Below are 19,503 nucleotides of genomic sequence, written 5' to 3'. Positions count from 1 at the left end.
ATAAACCTCAAAATTTTAAAATAATTGAAATCACACAGTGTATTTTCTGACCACAACAGAATCAAATTAAAAAACAATAACAGAACGTTAAGAAGAAAATTCCCATACACTGTGGACCTAAACCAAGTTTATAAATTTCTAGATAACCAATGAAACGAAGAGGTCTCAAAATAAGTGAAAAAAAAAATGCAGTCATTGCAAACGAAAAGAAACATATCAGATTTGTGGGATGCACCTAAGACAGTGCTTCTAATAATACATCAAAAAAGTCGTAAAATCTCAAATCAACAATATAAGCTCCCAGCTTAAGGACAGTATAGAGCAAAATAAACCCAAAATAAGACAAAGAATGAAATCATAAAGGCAAAGACCAATGAAATTTGTGAATGGAAAATAAAGCCAATGAAACAAAAGCCTGATATGGGACCCGATCCCAGATCCCGGGATCACACCTTGAGCTGAAGGCAGACGCTCAGCCACTGAGCCACCCAGGCATCCCAGATGTAAACATTTTTACCAAAATATTAGCAAACAGATTTGAACAATATATAAAAAAGAATGAAAAAAAAGAATGATACAACTAAATGGAATTTATTCTAAGAATGCAAGACTGGTTCTATATGTAAAAAAGTCAATTAACAATCTATCTCACTGACAGGCTAGAAAAAAATAGTTCACATAATTCTCTTAATTTATACAAAATGCATATCAGTATCCATTCTTTGGATACTGTATCCAATACAGTATCCAATGATCATTATCATTCATTCAGAAAAACTTGGAATAGAAACAAGCAGACACTTTCCCAAACTTAAAAGCTTTTACAAAAAGTCTACAAATGGGGCAGCCCGGGTGGCTCATCGGTTGAGCACCTGCCTCCAGCCCAGGGCGTGACCCTGGAGACCCCAGGTAGTCCCACCTCGGACTCCCTGCAGGGAGCCTGCTTCTCCCTCTGCCTGTGTCTCTGCAGCTTTCTGTGTCTCTCATGAATAAATAAATAAAATCTTAAAAAAAAAGTCTACAAATGACATTATGCAAATTGATGAAAGACTGAACACTTTTCCCATAAGATAAAAAAAAAGGCAAGGATGTCCATTCTCATCATGGCTACTGAACATAATGGTGGAAGTTCTAGTTAGTACAACTGGCAAGAAAAAAAAAATCATGCAGATCAGGAAGGAAGAAATAAAACTGCCCCTATTTGTAAATAACATGATTGTACTGAAAATAAGAAAGAATCTTAAAAAAGCAGAGCAACAGAAAATACCCTCCCAAAACTAATTGTACCCTACCCAAACTAATTGTATTTAAGCAAGGTTGCAGTAATAAGATCAATATATAAATTGTATTACTACAAAGAACACACTAGTTCTTGCCAGATGGGAGGGGAGTAGGGTGATGGGTGAATTGGATGAAGGGGATTTGGGAGGTGTATGTTTCAAACTATGGAATGAGGAAGTCCCAGGGATGAAAGGTACAGCATGGAGAATACATAATGTTGAATGGTAACAGATGATAATGACATTTCTGGTCAGCACAGCATAATGTATAAAGTTGTCAAACCTGAAAGTGATATACTACTGTATGTTGAATATATTTCAATAAAAAAATTAAAAATAAAATAACATTTGCAGACTTCTAAGTCCAGTATTGCATGTTAGAAGCCTGGAAGTTGCCACTTCATCCTAATGACAAATAAAAGGCTGAAAGGACTGAAATATCAACTTTTTTGGATTTTTTTTTCTCTTTTTGGATCTTTAAAAATGGGAGATTCAGGGCAAACTACTGTCTACACGACTAGAGAGACCAATAGGCAAAACAGAAAGTTCTGGCTTACTAGAACAGAGACTCACAAGGAAAACAGCTACAGGAAACAATGCTGAGGTGGAAATATCTGAATTGTAATTGATGGATTGCTGGATGCTTGGTATGGACAAGTGGAAGTTAAAAATTCCAGGACAACCCAGTCATAGGGTAGCCTCTAAAATATTGTGAGATTTACTTCACAGAGCATAAAGAGGTTCCTACAGAAGAAAATGAAGAAATATCCTTGTGCTTCCAGCAAGGGGAGAGGAAAGGAACTATTCTGAAATATTGTTAGCATTGTGTTCTTAACAAAGCCTGACTTCAGGGGTAACTAGTTAGCCAGAGCATATTCTGCTGGGATATTATCAGAGCCTAATTGACTTGGAAGAAGCAATATACCCCATCCCTGCTCACTCTAGCCATGCTGTCCCTCTTAAAGTTGGGAGTGATGGTGAGAAAAAAATGAGAAACACTTGTAAGGTGCAAAGTCTACAGGTATAGGCTTACTAAAGGACTGAGACCTAATTGTAGGACTACAGAACACTTCTCCTCCCCAAATCTCATCAGCATATTACTAAAGGACTATTTAAAATAGTTCCTTTCTGTGGAGAAAAAGGAACCTCTTGCACTGCTGATGGGAATGCAAACTGGTGCAGCGACTCTGGAAAACATGATGGAGGTTCCTCAAAAAGATAAACAGAACTACCTTATGATTCAGCAATTGCACTACTAGGAATTTACCCAAAGAATACAGAAATACTAATTTAAAGGGATACATACACCCTGATGTTTATAGCATCATTATCTACAATAGCCAAATTATGGAAACAGCCCAAATGTCCATTGGCTGATAAATGGATTAAGATGGATTCTTCCAAAAGAGAATGAAATCTTGGCATTTGCAATGATGTGGATAAAACTAGACAGTATTATGCTAAATGAAAAAGTGAAATAAGTTAGAGGAAGATAAATACCATAGGATATCACTCATATGTGGAATTTAGGAAACAAATGAGCATAGCGGGGAAAAAGAGAGACGCAAACCAAGAAACAGATTCTTAACTTTGGAGAACAAATTGATGGCTACCAGAGGGGAGATGGGTGGTGGGATGGGTTAAATAGGTGATGGGGATTAAGGAGGGCACTTGTAATGAGTACCAGGTGTTATATCCAACTGCTGAATCACTAAATTGTTTACCTGAAACAAATAATACACTATATATTAATGAATTGGAATTTAAATAAAAACTTAAAAAAATGACCCCAAAAGAAATCCAGTTTCTTTTATCTAGTACACAAAGTACGGCTATCAAGAAAACAAATTACAAGGCATTCTAAAAGGCAAAAAATACAATTTAAAAAGACAGAGTAAACATCAGAACCAGACATGGTGGGGATTATGGAATTATCAGACCAGGACTTTAAAATGAAGATTAATTAATATGCTAAGGACTATAATGGATAAAGATGAACAGATGGGTACTGTAATCAGAAAGTATAATTAAATGAAAGAACTAAAGAGGGAGGCCTGGGTGGCTCAGTGGTTGAGTATCTGCCTTCAGCTCAGGGCATAATCCCGAGGTCCAGCATCAAGTCCCACATCGGGCTCCCTGCATGGAGCCTGCTTCTCCCTCTGCCTATTGCTGCCTCCCTCTCTCTGTGTGTATCACATGAATAAATAAATAAATAAATCTTAAAAAAAAAAGAAATGCTACGCATAAAAAGAATTGAACAGTAATGAAGAATGCCTTTGATGGGCTCATTAGTAGACTAGATACAGCTGAGAAAGAATTTCTGAACTAGAGGATATATCAATAGAACCCCGAAAACTGCAAAGCAAAAAGAATAAAGACTGAAAACAAAATAATAAAATACCCAGGGACTGTGGGACAACTACAGAAGGTATAACATATGTGTACTGGGAATATTAGAAGAAGAGAGAAAAGAACAGAAGAGGCACTTGAAATAATAATGCTTGAGAATTCCCCCAAATTAATGCCAGAGGCCAAATCACAAATTCAGGAAGCTCAGATAACTTCAAACAGGATAAACAGAAAAACAAAAAACAAACCCCAAACTATACCTACACATATAATTTCAAACTGCAGAAAATCAAAGAAAAAAAATCCTGAAAGAAGTCAGAGAAAAAGAAAAATAAAATCCTTCCCTAAAGAGGAACAAAGATAAGAATTACACCTAACTTTTCCTCAGAAGCCATGCAAGCAGGAAGAAAGTACTGAGAAATATTTAAAGTGTTGCAAGAGAACAATCAATTTAGAATTCTGTATACTGTGAAGTTATCCCTTTAAAAGTGCAGGAGCAATAAAAGCTTCTCAAATAAAAATTGAGGGTATTTGTTGCCAGTAGATCTGCCTTGCAAGAAATGCTAAAAGAAGTTTTTTTTTTTAAGGGTTTATTTATTTATTCATGAGAGACACACACAGAGAGGCAGAGACTAGGCAGAAGGAGAAGCAGGCTTCATGCAGAGAGGCCAATGTGGGACTCGATCCCAGAACCCCGGGATCATGCCCTGAGCCAAAGTAGATGCTCAACCGCTGAGCCCACCCAGGCGTCCCAAAATAAGTTCTTTTAGAAAAGGGAAATAATGAAATAGGTCTTTAAATAGAGCATAAAAGAGGAATAAATGAAAGTAAAATAAAAACTTATTTTTCTGGGGATCCCTGGGTAGCGCAGTGGTTTAGCGCCTGCCTTTGGCCCAGGGCGCGATCCTGGAGACCCGGGATCGAATCCCACGTCGGGCTCCCGGTGCATGGAGCCTGCTTCTTCCTCTGCCTATGTCTCTGCCTCTCTCTCTCTCTGTGTGACTATCATAAATAAATAAAAATTAAAAAAAAACTTATTTTTCTTAATCTTAATTAACAGAATAGTTTATTCAAAATTACAATGCCAATAATATATTCAGTTATGTATACTTAAGTATATATTTTATGTATATATATATATGCTCATATATATAAGTGAAATGAGTGACAGCAATAATACAAAGGATGGGAAGAAGGAACTATGATAACTTTATTATAAGGTATCATGCTATTTGTGAAATAGTATGGTGTCATTTGAAAGTGGACTTGGATTCATTGTAAATGTATATTGTCAACTCTAGGGCAACCACAAAAAAAGTAAAACAAGAATTATAATCAATATGTTAAGAAAGGAGAAAAAAATTGAATCATAATAAGGCTCAGTTTAAACAAACTAAAGGCAGAAGAAAAAGAGAAAAATAAAAATAGAAAAAGAGAATAGCAACACATAGGGAACAGTATTAAATATGGTAGGCACTAATCCAACTACATTAGTAATCATTACAGATGTCAACAGTCTAAATGCACCAATTAAAAGACAGAGATTAAATAAAATAATAAAGAGATTGTTAGACTCCCAACTATATGTTGTTTAGAAGAGATCACGCTAAACATAAAGATACATATAAATTAAATGTAAGTGGATATAGAAAAACATATGCTAACATTGATCAAAAAAAGAAGGAGTAACTATATTAGTTTCAGACAGAGCAGACTTCAAAGCCAGGACAGATATCCATGCTAAAGAAGGACATTCATAATGATAAAGAATACAGAATGATTCTCAAAGAATACAGAATGATCTCAACTTGCATGCACCTAACAATACAGTCTCCAACTTTGTGAGGTAAAATAAAAAACTGCAAAGAGAAATAAGTCCACTATCATACTTATAGACTGTAACACCTCTCTGTCAGAAATGGACAGATACATGAGTATCTGAGTAGAAAATGAATAAGGACAAACTTGACTCAACAACTCCATCAAACAACCGGGTATAACTGACATCTATAGACTACTTTATCCAAAGAGTATACATTCTTCTCAAGCTCATGTGAAACATTTACCAAGGCAGACCACTTTCTGGGCTGTAATGCACACCTCAACAAATTTAAAAGAATAGAAAATTTAAAAGAAATTTAAATTTAAATTTAAAAGAAATTCTACATATTTTCTTTCAGACCACAATGGAATGAAACTAAAAATCAGTAACAGAGAAATGATCAGAAAATCTCCATATACTTAGAGAATAAACAGCACACTTTTAAACAATACTTGGGTCAAAGAAGAAATATCAAGAGAAATTTTGAAATATTTTGAACTAAATAAAAATGAAAGGGGCTGGGGGAATTGGCAAAATATGTGAAGGAGTTTAAGAAGTACAAATTTCTAGTTATAAAATAAATAAGACACAGAAATGAAAATTAAGAAAAATCATAGGGAGAAAGAGATGAAGGAGGAAAGGAAGAGGTAGAGGGAGAGAGAAACTTCAAACTTTGAAATGCAGAGAAAGCAGTGCTTAGAGGGAAATTTATAGAACTGAAAACAAATATTATTAAAAATAAAGATATTAAATCAATCAACTGAATTTCCACCTGAAGAAATTAGAAAAATAAAATAAAATTAATTCAAAGTAAGAATAGGAATAAAATTAGAAATCAATGAAACAGAAAATTGGCAATCAATAGAGAAAAACCTACAAAACCAAAACTAGGTCTTTGAAGTGATAAATAAAGCCCCTAGCCAGGCTAATTAAAAAGAGAATACACAAATTACTAATATTAGAAATAAAAGAAGACATCACTACATTTCCTATGCACATTAAAAAGACAAGAATACTTTGAACAGCTCCATACCCATACATTTGATAACTTAGATAAAAGGGATCATTCTTTCAAAGATGCAATCTGCCAAAACTCACATAAGAAAAGACAATCTAGATAGTCCTATTAACTTCTATTAAAGAAACTGAATCAATAATTAATAATCTTCCAAACAGAAGTACCAGGCTTGAATGTATTCAATAGTGAATTCTACCAAACATTTAAGGAAGAAATTACCCCAATTCTCCAAAATCTCTTAAAGAAGATGTAGAGGGAATACTTTCAAACTCATTCTACGAGATTGGTATTACCCTAATACTGAACCAAGCAAAGACATCGTTAGAAAGAAAAACTACATACCAATATCCTCAACAAAATATTAGCAAATTGACTACAATACACCACAACTAAGTAGGATTAATCATCAGCATGCAAGGCAGGTTCAACATTTCAAAATCAATTAATGTAATTCATCACATTAACAGGCTAAAAAAGAAGTCACATGATCATACCAATAGGTGCAGAAGAGACATCTGACAAAATCCTACACCCGTTTGTGATCAAAATTCAGTAAACTAGAAATAGAGTGTGGACAGGAGTGAAATGTCCTCAATTTGATAAAAAATATCTATAAAAACCTATAGCTAATATATTAATGGTGAGAAATTCAAAGCTTTCTTTGTAAGATCAAGTATAATATTCCCTCTCACCACCCCTTTTCGACACTCTACTGGAAATTTTAGCTACTGCAATAAGATAAGAAAAGTATACAAACTGGGAAGGAAGAAACAAAAACGGCTTTGCTTATATATGACATGGCCATTTATGTAAAAAATCCAAAAGAGCCAATAAAAAAACCTTCTTGAACTAATAAGTGATTATAGCAAGGTGGCAAAATACAAAGTTAATATACAAAAGCCTATCATTTTCCTATATACCAGCAATAAACAATGGAAACATGAAAATAAAACAAGATATCAGCTACATTAGCACTCCCAAGTGAAAGACATAAATCTAAAAATATATATATAATATCTATGAGGAAAGCTATCAAACTCTCAGTGAAATCAACAAAGAACTAAGTTCCTATTCCATGTTCAAGATAAGAACACTGAATATTATCAGAATGTTGGTTCTTCCCAGGTTGATCTATAGATTCAATGGTAATCTGAATCAAAATTCCAGCAAGTTATTTAATGGATATCTACAGGCTGATTATAAAATTTCTATGGAGAGGCAAAGGATTCAAAATAGTCAACACAACACTGAAGCAGAATGTAGTTAGAGGATTTATAGTAACAGACTGTGATTCTTCCTATAAAGTTATAGTAATTAAGATAGTGTGGTATTGATGAAAGAACAGCAATTAAATGAATAGAACAAAATAGAGAGCCTAGAAATGTAGACACACATAAATTTAGTAAATTAGTCTTTGACAAAGGAGCAGAAGCAATACAACGGAGCATAATCTTTCCAACAAATGGTACTGGCACAACTGGACATCTAAATTTTTTCATCTGCAAAAAAATGAATCTAGATACAGACTTTACATCCTTCTCAAAAATTAACTCAAAATGGGTCATAGAACAAAATGGAAAATACAAAACTATGAAACTCCTAGAAGATAACATAGGAGAAAACCTAGGTGAATTGGGTGTGATTACTTTTTAGATACAAAAAACAAGGCACAATCCATGAAACTGGACTTAACTAAAATTAAAAATTCTGCACTGTGAAAAACTGTTCACAGAATAAAAAGACAAGCCACAGAATGGAAAAAATATATTCGCAAAGGTATATCTGATGAAGAAATATTAACCAAACATACAAAGAATCCTTAAAACTCAACAATAAGAAAACAAACAACCCAATTATAAAATGGGTCAAAGAATTTAACAGATAACTCCTCATAGAAGATAACAGATGGCATATATGCATATGAGAAGATGTTCAACATCATATATCATCAGAGAAATGCAAATTAAAGCAATAATTAATACTACACATCTATTAGAATGGCCAAAACTCTGAACTCTAACAACATCAAATGCTGGTAAGGACACAAAGCAACAGGAAATCTCATTCTTTGCAAGATGGTACAGCCATTTTGGAAGACAGTATCACAGTTTCTCAGACGACTAAACCTACTCTCACCATACAATCCAGCAATAGTGCTCCTTGATATTTACCCAAAGTAGTTGAAAACTTACATTCACACAAAATCTGTACATTCATAACTGCCAAAATTTGGAAGCAACCAAGATGACTGTGGATAAAAGGTGGTACATCTGGACAATGGAATACTATTCAGTGCTAAAAAGAAATGAGTTATCAAGTTATGAAAAGCTATGAAAGAACTTAAATGTGTATTGCTAAACAAAAGAAGTTAATCTTGAGAGGCTCCATACTGTATGGTTCCAACTACATTACAAACTGGAAAGGTGAGAATTATGGAGACAGGAAAAAAAGTTCAGTGTTTTCCAGGTGTTGAAAAGGAAGAAGGGATGAATAGGCAGAGCACAAAAGATTTTTAGGACAGTGAAATATTCTGTATGATACCATAAAGATGGATATATGTTATTACACATTTGCCAAACTCGTAAAATGTACACCACCTAAAATAAATCTATGTAAATGTAACAAATCTTTCATACATCGTTGGTAGTAATGTAAAATGATACAGTTATTCTGGATAATAATTTGACAGTTTTTTTAAAAAAAAAACAGTTGTCATATGACTCAGCAAATGTACCCTGAGTATTTATTGCAGAAAAACAGAAACTTTTATTAACAAAACTTGTTTAAAAACACTCATAGTAACTTTTTTCATAAAAGCCAAACCTGGAAAAGATCCAGATGTCCTTCAATGGAAAAATGGTGGAACAAACTATGGTACATCCATTCCAAGGAATAAGATTCAGCAATGAAAAGGGATGAGGTATTGATTCATGTAACAATCTCTAGGGAATTATGCTGAGTGGAAAAAACCAATCCAAAAAGGTTACTTACTGAATGATTCTACTTACATAAAATTCTCAAAATGGCAAAATACAAAATGGAGAACAGATTAGTGATTGTCAAAGGTTTAGAAAGGAAGGCTGGGTGGGAAATAGGTGGGCATGGCAATAAAAAGACAACAGGAGGAATCCTTGTGGTGATGGAATTGTTCTGTATCATGACTGCATCAATGTTAATGTCGTGAGGGTAATTTTGTGCTAGTTTTATAAGTTGTTATCACGAAGAAAATTGATAAGGGTACATGGGATTTCTAAGCACTTACTTAGAAATTTCTTAAACTTTCATGTCAACTTTCAATTATCTTAAACAAAACGTTTTAATAACAAACTTCTAAAAGATGTACTAAATTTTTCATTTATGTAAATATAAAATTTTAATATGTAGATACTAGCCAAAGGTATGCATGTTTATAAAGTAAGAAGTATGCTGCATGTTTATAAAATTTGAATGTAGGAAACCAAGTCATGTTCTACTGAGAAAATATAAACTGGGGAGAAGTTTTGAGGGTTTGCCTATATTTTAATTGCTTTATTTAAAAACATCATATATGCTTTCCACTGCTTTGTTTCCTTTTATTTTTCTCCCTCCTTTTTTGCCCTATTTTGAATGTTATCTTCATTAAATTTCATCCCTTTGCTCATTCTTTTAGTGATTACCCTAACAGTTTTTGTACACTTAACTTTAAAAAAATTAAAGTTCATCAGTATCTTTAATCGGTTAGAAAACACAGGGCTTTAAGAATATTTATCATCATCCCAGATTACATGCCGTTGTTTTCAAGAATGAGTTCCAACACATTTTTTTCTTTTATAAATCAGTCATTATTTTTGTTTTATATGGTCATTTATTTTATATTTACTTAGATATTTACCATTATTTTTGTTCTCTTTCCCTTTCTGAATCTTGAACTCTTCACCTGAGGTAATTTTTCTTCTGACAGAAGGATATCCTTCAGTTTCTTAAAGTGAGGTTCTTTGGGTGATTAAAATCTTCCCATATATAATAGCAGGAAAATGACATTCTATATGCCCCCCTCCCCCATTCTTGAATAAATGACAACTTTGCTGGATATAAAATTCTTGTTTAACAGTTTTTTTCTTTCAGCACATTGGAGCTATTATTCTCATAACTTCTGTTTCAATTCTGTTATTTATTGACAGGTTAGCAACCAGTCAAATTGCTGTTTAATTTTATACATTCTGCGTTTTCTGCAATTTTTTTTAAAAATTATCTTCTGAAACTGAAGTTTACATTTGACAAAATATTAAAAATAAAAGGGTGCATATGAGTATTTAGAAAAAACACTGCAAGTGAAGATTATAATCTTAAGATCTAAAAAAAAACTGTAAAATCAACAGGGAAGCATCCTAGTATAAAAATTGATAAATAATGTGGGTCTTCAACTTACAAATGAGGAACTACAAATAATCAATACACACATGTAAAATGTGTTATTAATATGTTATAATACTGTTATCAAGCAAAAAAGTACATTTTAATAATAATGTATCATTTATTGCCCATCAAACTGGGAAAGAATCAAAATTAAAAAATCAAGATAAAGGGATTGTGCGTTTTCTATAACTTTATTGAAGTATAATTTATACACCATATAATTCATATTTTGTCAATTTATAAGATCTCTCTCTCTCTCTCTATTTTAATTTGTGGCATTTTACAGTTCTAGTATGATATATCTAGTGTATTCCTTTTTACTCATCCTGGTAAGAATTTGTTTGGATTCCTGAATCTGAAGATTTGTCTTTCAAGATTTTTAGATTACTTTGGTATTTCAAGCATTTTCTTTCCTTCTCTATTGTCTCCTGATCCATTTATTTATTTTCTCACTCTATCCTTAATACTTTCTAACTTCTTCATTTTTATGTCTGTCAACCTGAACAGCATTCTGGATAATTTTTTCAAATAGTTTCATCTATTTTCCCAATTTTCTCTTCAACTGTATATAATCTGCAGTTTAATAAATTAAGTTTTAATTTTTCATATTTCACATATCAAAACGTAAAGTTATTTTTCAAACTATTTGTTTCTTACATAGAATTTACTTTATTTTTATTTTTTTAAATTGGAGTTCAATTTGCCAACATATAGCATAACACCCAGTGCTCATTCTATCAAGTGCCCCCCTCAGTGCCTGTCACCCAGTCACCCCCACCCCCCACTCACATAGAATTTTTTTTTTAAAGATTTTATTTATTTATTCATGAGAGACACAGAGAGAGAGGCAGAGACATAGGCAGAGGGAGAAGCAGGTTCCCTGCAGGGAGCCCGATGTGGGACTCCATCCCAGGACCCCAGGATCAGGCCCTGAGCCGAAGGTAGATGCTCAACCACTGAGCCACCCAGGCGTCCCCTTACATAGAATTTTTAAGTTTCCTTTTAGTAACTCTAAAACATTAGTTTTATTTCTTTTTATTGTCTGATAACATTAGGATTTTAAGTCTTTCATAGTCCATCTGTAGTTTCGTTTCTTATGATGTCTCAATTTTTGTATGTTTTGTCACTCTTTTTTGGTATATGTATGACCTTCTAAACTTCCTTAGAATTTTATCTGTGTGACAAATCTGTGAGGTCTAGGTTGAAGTAGAAGCCTTTGAGAAATGATTTACTTCTGTCAACTGATTAGGACATTTTCAACCCAAAGCCACTTTAGATTTTCCTTTGTTTGATGTTTTTCATACTGCACAGGTAGTCCCAATGTGAACCATCATGAGGTTATGATACAGAGGGGAGAAAAGCTGGATTCAACTCCCTTCCAAAGCTAAGGAGATATCTGAAGGATTATTCTTAAAAAATACACTGAATTGGTCCTGTGCTCTAGATGCTCTGATCTATATAGTGAACTAAAACTGCCATAGAATTGCTATGCTCTGTGCAAGGATCAGAAGATACTATAAGGAACCTGAAACGTGTTATTCAGATTGTGTATTATATGACTCATGATGCATGGGTATCAGCTATGATAAAACTCTTATATTAGATAATTTAGCTTATAATTTATAGCTAACTATACATGCTGGGTGGGAGGAGGGGAAAGGTGCCAGCTTCCCTGAGTGGAGGTGGTCATTCAACCAAGTCTGTCTCACTTATCTTTTGCAATGTGGTGCACTTCCTCTGAGGTTGAATCTGGATGTGCCTGAAGTACTATAGAACTGTCCTAAGAAAATGTTTATGCTATGTATGTTTTATTTCCTATCCTAAAACGATTTTAAAAAATTGTGGTAAAATACACACACCATAAAATCTATCATTTAAATTAATTTTAAGTGCATAGTTCATTGGCATTACTTACACTCAAATTATTGTGCAACCATCATCACTGTTCATCTCTAGAACTTTTTCATCATCCTATACTGATACTCTGGCCCATTAAACAATGATTTTCTATTCTACCCTTCCAGCCTCTGGTCCAATATTTTCTATTTGACTATTCTAGATACCTCATATAAGTGCAATCAGAATTTGTCCTTTTTGTGTCTGGCTTATTTCATGTCTCCAAGATTAATCCATGTTGTGTCATGTATCAGCAGTGCATTCATTTTTAAGGCCAATATTCCACTGTATGTATATAACACATTTTGTTTATCCATTCATCCGTCAATGGACTTTAAGTTGCTTCCACTTTTTGGCTATTGTGAATAATGCTGTTATGAACACAGGTGTACAAGTCTCTGTTCAAGTTTCTGCTTTCAGTTACTTTGGGTTTATACTCAAAAGTGGAACTGCTGCATCATATGGTAATTCTATGTTTAATTTTTTTGAGAAACTGCCACACTGCTTTGAACAATGGCAGCACCATTTTATACTCCCAACAAAGGTTCCAGTTTTTCCACATCCTTACCTACCTTTTTTGTTTGTTCGTTTATAATAGCTATACTAGTAGGTGGGAGGTAGTATCTCACTGTGGTTTTAACATTTCTCCAAAGATTAGTGATATTGATTACCTTTCATGTGCTTATTGGCAATTTGTGTATATTCTCTGGAGAAATATCTATTCATTTTTAAATTGGGTTGTTTTTGTGTTGGAGTTCTTTATATATTCTATTCTAGGTATTCAATCCTTACCAAATATGTGATTCTCAAATGTTTTCTCCCATTCTGCCATTTTGCTTTGTTGATAGTGTCCTTTGAGGCACAAAGGTTTTAATGATGATAAAGCCCAATTAAGCCTCCTTTTTATTGTTGTTGCCTGTAATTCTGGTATCATATTTAAGAAAACCACTCTAAATTTAACGTCATGAAGCCTTTCCTGATGTTTTCTTCCATGAGTTTGATAATTTTAGTTCTGGCATTTAGGTCTTTGATATGTTTTGAGTTAATTTTAGTATGTGGTAACATCATTCTTTTGCCTGTGGATATCCAGTTCTCCCAGAGCCATTTGTTGAAGACAGTACTTTCTTCATTGAATTGTCTTAGTACCCTTCTCAAAATCATTTGAAGTTAAATACACAAGTTTATTTCAGGCCTCTCTATTCTATTCCATTGGACTAAAAATCTGATTTAATTCTAGTACAACTTCTTAGATTATTGTAACTTTGCAGTCAGTTTGACATCAGGGAGTGGGAATCCTCCTACTCTGTTGTTCTTTTTCAAGGTTGTTTTGTTTCTTTGGGCCCCCTGGAGATTCCATATAAATTTTAGAATGGATTTTCTATTTCTGCAAGTTACACTGCTGTTTTTCGATAGGGATTGAATTAAGTCTGCAAATTGCTTTGGGTAGTATTGACATATTAACAATATTAAGTCTTCCAAACCATAAATATGGAGTTTATTTCCAGTCATTTAAATCTTCTTTAATTTTTGTCAGCAAAGTTTTATAGTTTTCAGTTACAAGTTTCTCATCTCCTTAAATTTTAATTACTAAGAATTTTATTATTTTTAATGTGATTTTAAGTGGAACTGTTTTCAAAATTTCCTTTTTGTATTTTTTGTTGTTAATGTATGGGAACACAACTGATTTTTGGATGTTGATTGTGTATCTTCAACTCTGTGAATGTGTATATTAGTTCTAATAGTGTGTGTGTATGTGTGTGTGTGTGTGTGTGTAATTGTTAGGGTTTTCTACAAATAAGATCATGTCAGAGAGAAAACAAATTTACGTCTCCCTTCCCATATTAGATACCTTTTATTTCTTTTTTCCTGCTTAATGTTTTGGCTATAACTTCTAATAGTATGTTTAATGAAAGTGGCAAAAGTGTGAATCCTGGTCTTAATCTTGCTTTGGAGCAAAAGCTTTGTCTCTCACCATTATGATGTTAGCTGTATGTTTTTAAATATAAGCCTTTATTATGTTAAAGTAATTTCCCTCCACTCTCAGTTTGTTGAATGCCATTAATATGAAAACATACTGAATTTTGCCACATGCTTTTTCTGGATGTGGTATATCACACATGTGTGTGTGATATATTACATTGGTTGCTTTTCAAATGTTAAACCACCCTTGGATTCTAGGGATATATTCCACTTGGTCATGGTGTATAATCCTTTTAATATACTGCTGAATTTGTTTTTGCTAGCATTTTGTTGAAACTTTTTACATCAATGTTCATAAGGGATACCAATCTGTAGTTTTCTTGTAGTTCTTTGTTGGGCTTTGGTATCAAGACAATGCTTTCCTCAGAGAATTAGTTAGGAAGTGTTCCCCTTTCTTCCATTTTTCAGAAGAGTTTGAGAAGGACTGGTGTCTGTTTTTCTTCAAATGTATGGTAGAATTCTGCAGTGAAGCTATCTGGTATAGCCATTTTATTTAAAGGTAGGTTTTTGATTACTAATTCAATCTCCTTACTAATTACAGATCTATATGATTTTCTTTTTTTTTTTTCCTGATTCAATCTGAATAGGTTTTGTGTTTGTAGGAATCTGTCCATTTCATCTAGGTTATCCAATTTATTGGCATACAGTTGTTCACAGTACTCTCTTATAGTCCTTTTTATTTCTATAGAATTGGCAGTAATGTCCCCATTTTTGTTTCTGAGTTTAGTAATGTGAGTCATGTCTCTTTTTTCTTAGTCAATAGAGCTAAAAATTTTTCAGTTTTTGTTGATCTTTACAGGGAGTCAATATTTGGTTTAATTGATTTTTCTATATTATCATTCCATTTTCTATTTTATTTATCTCTGCTTTAATCTTTATTATTTTCTTCCTTCTGCTAGATTTGGATTTCTTTTTCTTTTTCTAGTTCCTTAAATTATAATGCTATGTAGTTGTTTTTGATATCTTTCTTTTTTTTAATGTAAACATTTACAGCTATAACTTTTCCTGTTAGCATTGCTTTCTGTGTATCATTTAAGTTTTGGTAAGAAACATAGAGCCAGAAGACAGCTGAATGATATTTTTTCAAGTGCTGAAAGAAAATAACTGCCAATCCAGGATTCTATATCTAGTGAAATTATCTTTCAGGAATGAAGGTAGAATGAAGATATTTCCAGATGAAGGAAAGTTACTAGAAGGCATTGTCAGCAGACTTGCTGTCAACCAATAACAACACCACAACAGTGACCAACACTTAAATAAGACTTATTATGAATCAGTTGTTGTTTCTAAGCATTTTATATGAACTCATGTAATCCAAAAAAAGGTTGTTACTATTAACATCCTTATATGCAGAGGAGAAAACAAAAACAAAAAAATGTTAAGTAGCTAGCGAGTAGTAGAGCTAGAATGCGATCCAAGCAGTCTGGCTTCAGAGATGATGGTCTTAACTATTATTTGATACTATCTTGTAACTGACTTACACATAATAACTGGAGGATATTCCATCACATAGATGAAAACCATTTTAAACAGAATTAGTAATTTAAAAATTATTTTTATTTAATGCTGCTCTCTAGAGATAAAAATAGGAAGGAGAGGCAACAACTTTCATATACTACTTAGAAAAAAATTCTAGGGAACCCTGGGTGGCGCAGCGGTTTGGCGCCTGCCTTTGGCCCAGGGCGTGATCCTGGAGACCCGGGATCGAATCCCACGTCGGGCTCCCGGTGCATGGAGCCTACTTCTCCCTCTGCCTGTGTCTCTGCCTCTCTCTCTCTCTCTCCCTCTCCCTCTCTCTCTCTCTGTGTGACTATCATAAAATAAATTAAAAAAAAATTCTATAGAATTAGGATGAAAAACTGATTTATCAACAGTAATTATAACTAAACATTTTTTGAGTACTTACTATGTGTCAGAAGTTATTTTAGGGTCTGAGGATGTAAAAATGAATATGATAAAGTCCTGGTTCTTAAGGATTTTATATAAATTAGGTAATACAAATAAGTACATAATTACAATATAGCATTTGCTATAACAGAAGCATGTACAAAGCCTAAGGTACATACAAGGTAAAAATGGTATAGAAATGAAACATCAATCTAATCATGGCTGTTTCAAAATATTAATTTTTAAAAGGCCTTGAAAATGTTCCCAAAAATGAACATTTAGGAAAATATTCCATAATTTCTTATGCATTACTCACATATACTACTATTTCTGTTTTAAATTTGAAAACAAATTCTCAGTTAAATCAGCAATAAACAGAAAGAAAAGACAAAAGAATATGTTACTTTTGTAAATACAAAAAATAAATACTGTGTATTTATTTTAATTTTCAAAGCCTTCAGTATAAAGATGATGGACTTATTCCAAAGTATTTAGGATCAACTCCTGCTGATTAATTTTCCATTTACTCAACAGTCCAGTCCTCAGCAATTGTGTGGATTTGGAAGGTAAAAGAGGAATTAATCCAGAAAAATCTTTCAATAAGACAAAAAGTGATTCTACTATGCTGGATCAAGAAAGCTATAAAGAGTTACCTTAACAGTTGCAAAGAATAAGTTCTCCAGCTAAACTGTGGGATCCTTAAGGTGAGGACCATGCCTTATTTTTCTTTCTATCCATAGTATCCCTGATGGTTAATATGGGACCTAGCAAATAGAGTATTATGTTTGCTGAACAAGATTTTTTTACAAAAGAATTGATAAAAGTTTACTTTTTCTTGACTATAGTATTGTATGCCAAGAAAGAGTTCTTTTATGTTCAAAGGTCACTACTCAATTCCATAGAGTAAAGGGATCAAATGTGACCCTTGACCTCAGAAGTGTAGGCAATGTAAGAATGGTTTAAAAAAGAGCAGCCTGGGTAGAGCAGTCAACTGGGCATCTGATTCTCACTTTTGGCTCATGTCTGATCTGAGGGTCATGAGATCAAGTCCCACATTGGGCTCTGCGCTCTGCATGAAGTCAGTTTGAGTTTCTTTCTCCCTCTTACTTTGCTCCCCCCCGCCCCGTACTCTCTCTCTGAAATAAATGAATCTAAAAAAAAAAAAAAAAAAAAAGAACAGCATATAAGGATCAATATAAGCTCCTTAAAAGATCAGCACAGACTTTTAAATGTATAATTTCTACATGCTTTTGTAATTCATTTTTGCTCTTACTAAAATTAAATGTTCTAATATAGGACATGTGACAGCAAAAATAATACAGTAACTAATGACCAATTCACATTTCCCCGTAGCTGTGCTTCAAGTGGCTACCATTAACGGGATATAAAACCTGTCTAAGTAACAGAAAGGGCATCATGATTCATATTCCATGTGTTATATAGATATATTTCGTTTTATATTCATATTACACATAGGATGAATAAGCAGCTATATATAACAATTATGAAACTGTGCAACTATAAAGTTGCTATGTATTTTTAGATTGCTCTGAGATCAACTGCCTATTAATCAATGCTCATTAAATCAACAGATCCTAAGTCGATACTTCTGTTTAACTTAAATGATGTATGTTGTCCTCATTAAAGGTTTTATTCTAAGAGTTACTAAAACAATTACAAAAAAATAACTGTCACACAGAGAATGGATGTCAACATCTGTGTCAACAAAGGCATAATTTTAAATATACTAACTTAATATACTACTAATATATTAATTCAGCTTTTTATGGTCACACATGAATATACCTACTTACAAATTCTTAATATATGAGAATAACTTTAGGAAAAAAGTCTACTGTTTCATTTTATTAAACTAGCATTTGATGACAATTAATGAATATTTATCAATGATTACAAATAATCATACACAAAAATAATTTTACATCTTAATAAACTGGACTCTTCTCTGGGTTAGGATTGACAGCTTTCAGCAAAGTATAGTATCTTCTAAAAGTTTAACATACATGTAAAAAAAAAACTTGAAGGAAAATGGTCAAGATTTAATAAGGATACTAAGAGTCAACTCTGGGGGAAAAAAGGGAGCATATTTAAGTGTTATTGACTTAAATTTCTTATATTTATTAGTCTATTGTAGTGATTAGTGGTATGGAATTAATTTTCTTTGCAACATGTTAGTGCTTTCTTACCTAGAGAGCATGCCCAGAGGTGTAACATTAAGTGATCCCATCAGCATTGCCAGGGCCATCCCTGGCGCTTCCCGTTCTATTACTTCTTTTGTAGCCTGTAATTAAAGATTAAATAGCAGACTGAGTGAAATTAACCAAAATGAAGGAAGGCAGAGTAGTAAACTTAATTTAAAAAGTAATTATAAATATTGCTTTCTATAGACCATACTTTATAGTTCCTAAACATTGTATTTAAGGTATCAAGACCCGGTTCTTTGAGACCTTTGAATAAAAGCTGAGAACCAGGACCTCCAGAGAAATAGGATGTATTAGTAGACCTCTTTATCTCTTGTAAATCTCATCTAAGAACCTAAATTTACGACATAGCCTTAGATTGCTGTAATAGCTCAATAGATTTTCACAGGGCAAGAAATCTGGGTATTTTTCAACTATTGCACATGAAATAATCCCTAAAACCTGAGATAATTTTGTATCTCTCCCAGATCTATTATTTTATGATATAATTAAAATGAACTCAGGAAGTCACCACATCAACTTTCTCATGTATTGGGTAGAAGAAAAACTCAATTTACCATCTTCATATTTTCAATATAAATTAACTATCTTATTATTGTAAAAAAGAATCAATGAGGTGGTAGGCTTTAACTATATAATAGAAGTTTTAAGATA

The 19,503-nt window shown here is 33.0% G+C and overlaps 1 protein-coding gene and 1 long non-coding RNA gene across 17 annotated transcripts in view; one reads left to right on the top strand and one right to left on the bottom strand.

Annotated features, from left to right (window-relative positions):
- Positions 1-19,503, bottom strand: part of GPHN (gephyrin) — a 625,629-nt gene that overhangs the window by 262,956 nt on the left and 343,170 nt on the right. For all 16 annotated transcript variants that reach the window (XM_072838965.1, XM_072838966.1, XM_072838969.1 and 13 more), the window contains one exon: positions 18,835-18,929. In XM_072838965.1, coding sequence (XP_072695066.1) covers positions 18,835-18,929 — 95 coding nt within the window. The remainder of the gene's footprint in view (positions 1-18,834; positions 18,930-19,503) is intronic.
- The window catches only part of LOC140640130 (uncharacterized), a 42,343-nt gene that overhangs the window by 8,026 nt on the left and 14,814 nt on the right, over positions 1-19,503 (top strand). Inside the window, exon 2 of the long non-coding RNA XR_012036804.1 lies at positions 17,162-17,331. This is a non-coding gene — a long non-coding RNA (uncharacterized lncRNA). The remainder of the gene's footprint in view (positions 1-17,161; positions 17,332-19,503) is intronic.

This window comes from Canis lupus, chromosome 9 (genome assembly GCF_048164855.1).
Source record: "Canis lupus baileyi chromosome 9, mCanLup2.hap1, whole genome shotgun sequence".
NCBI lineage: Eukaryota > Metazoa > Chordata > Mammalia > Carnivora > Canidae > Canis > Canis lupus.
Note: the sequence above shows the minus strand (reverse complement) of the source record. Positions and strands in the feature narration are given on the sequence as shown.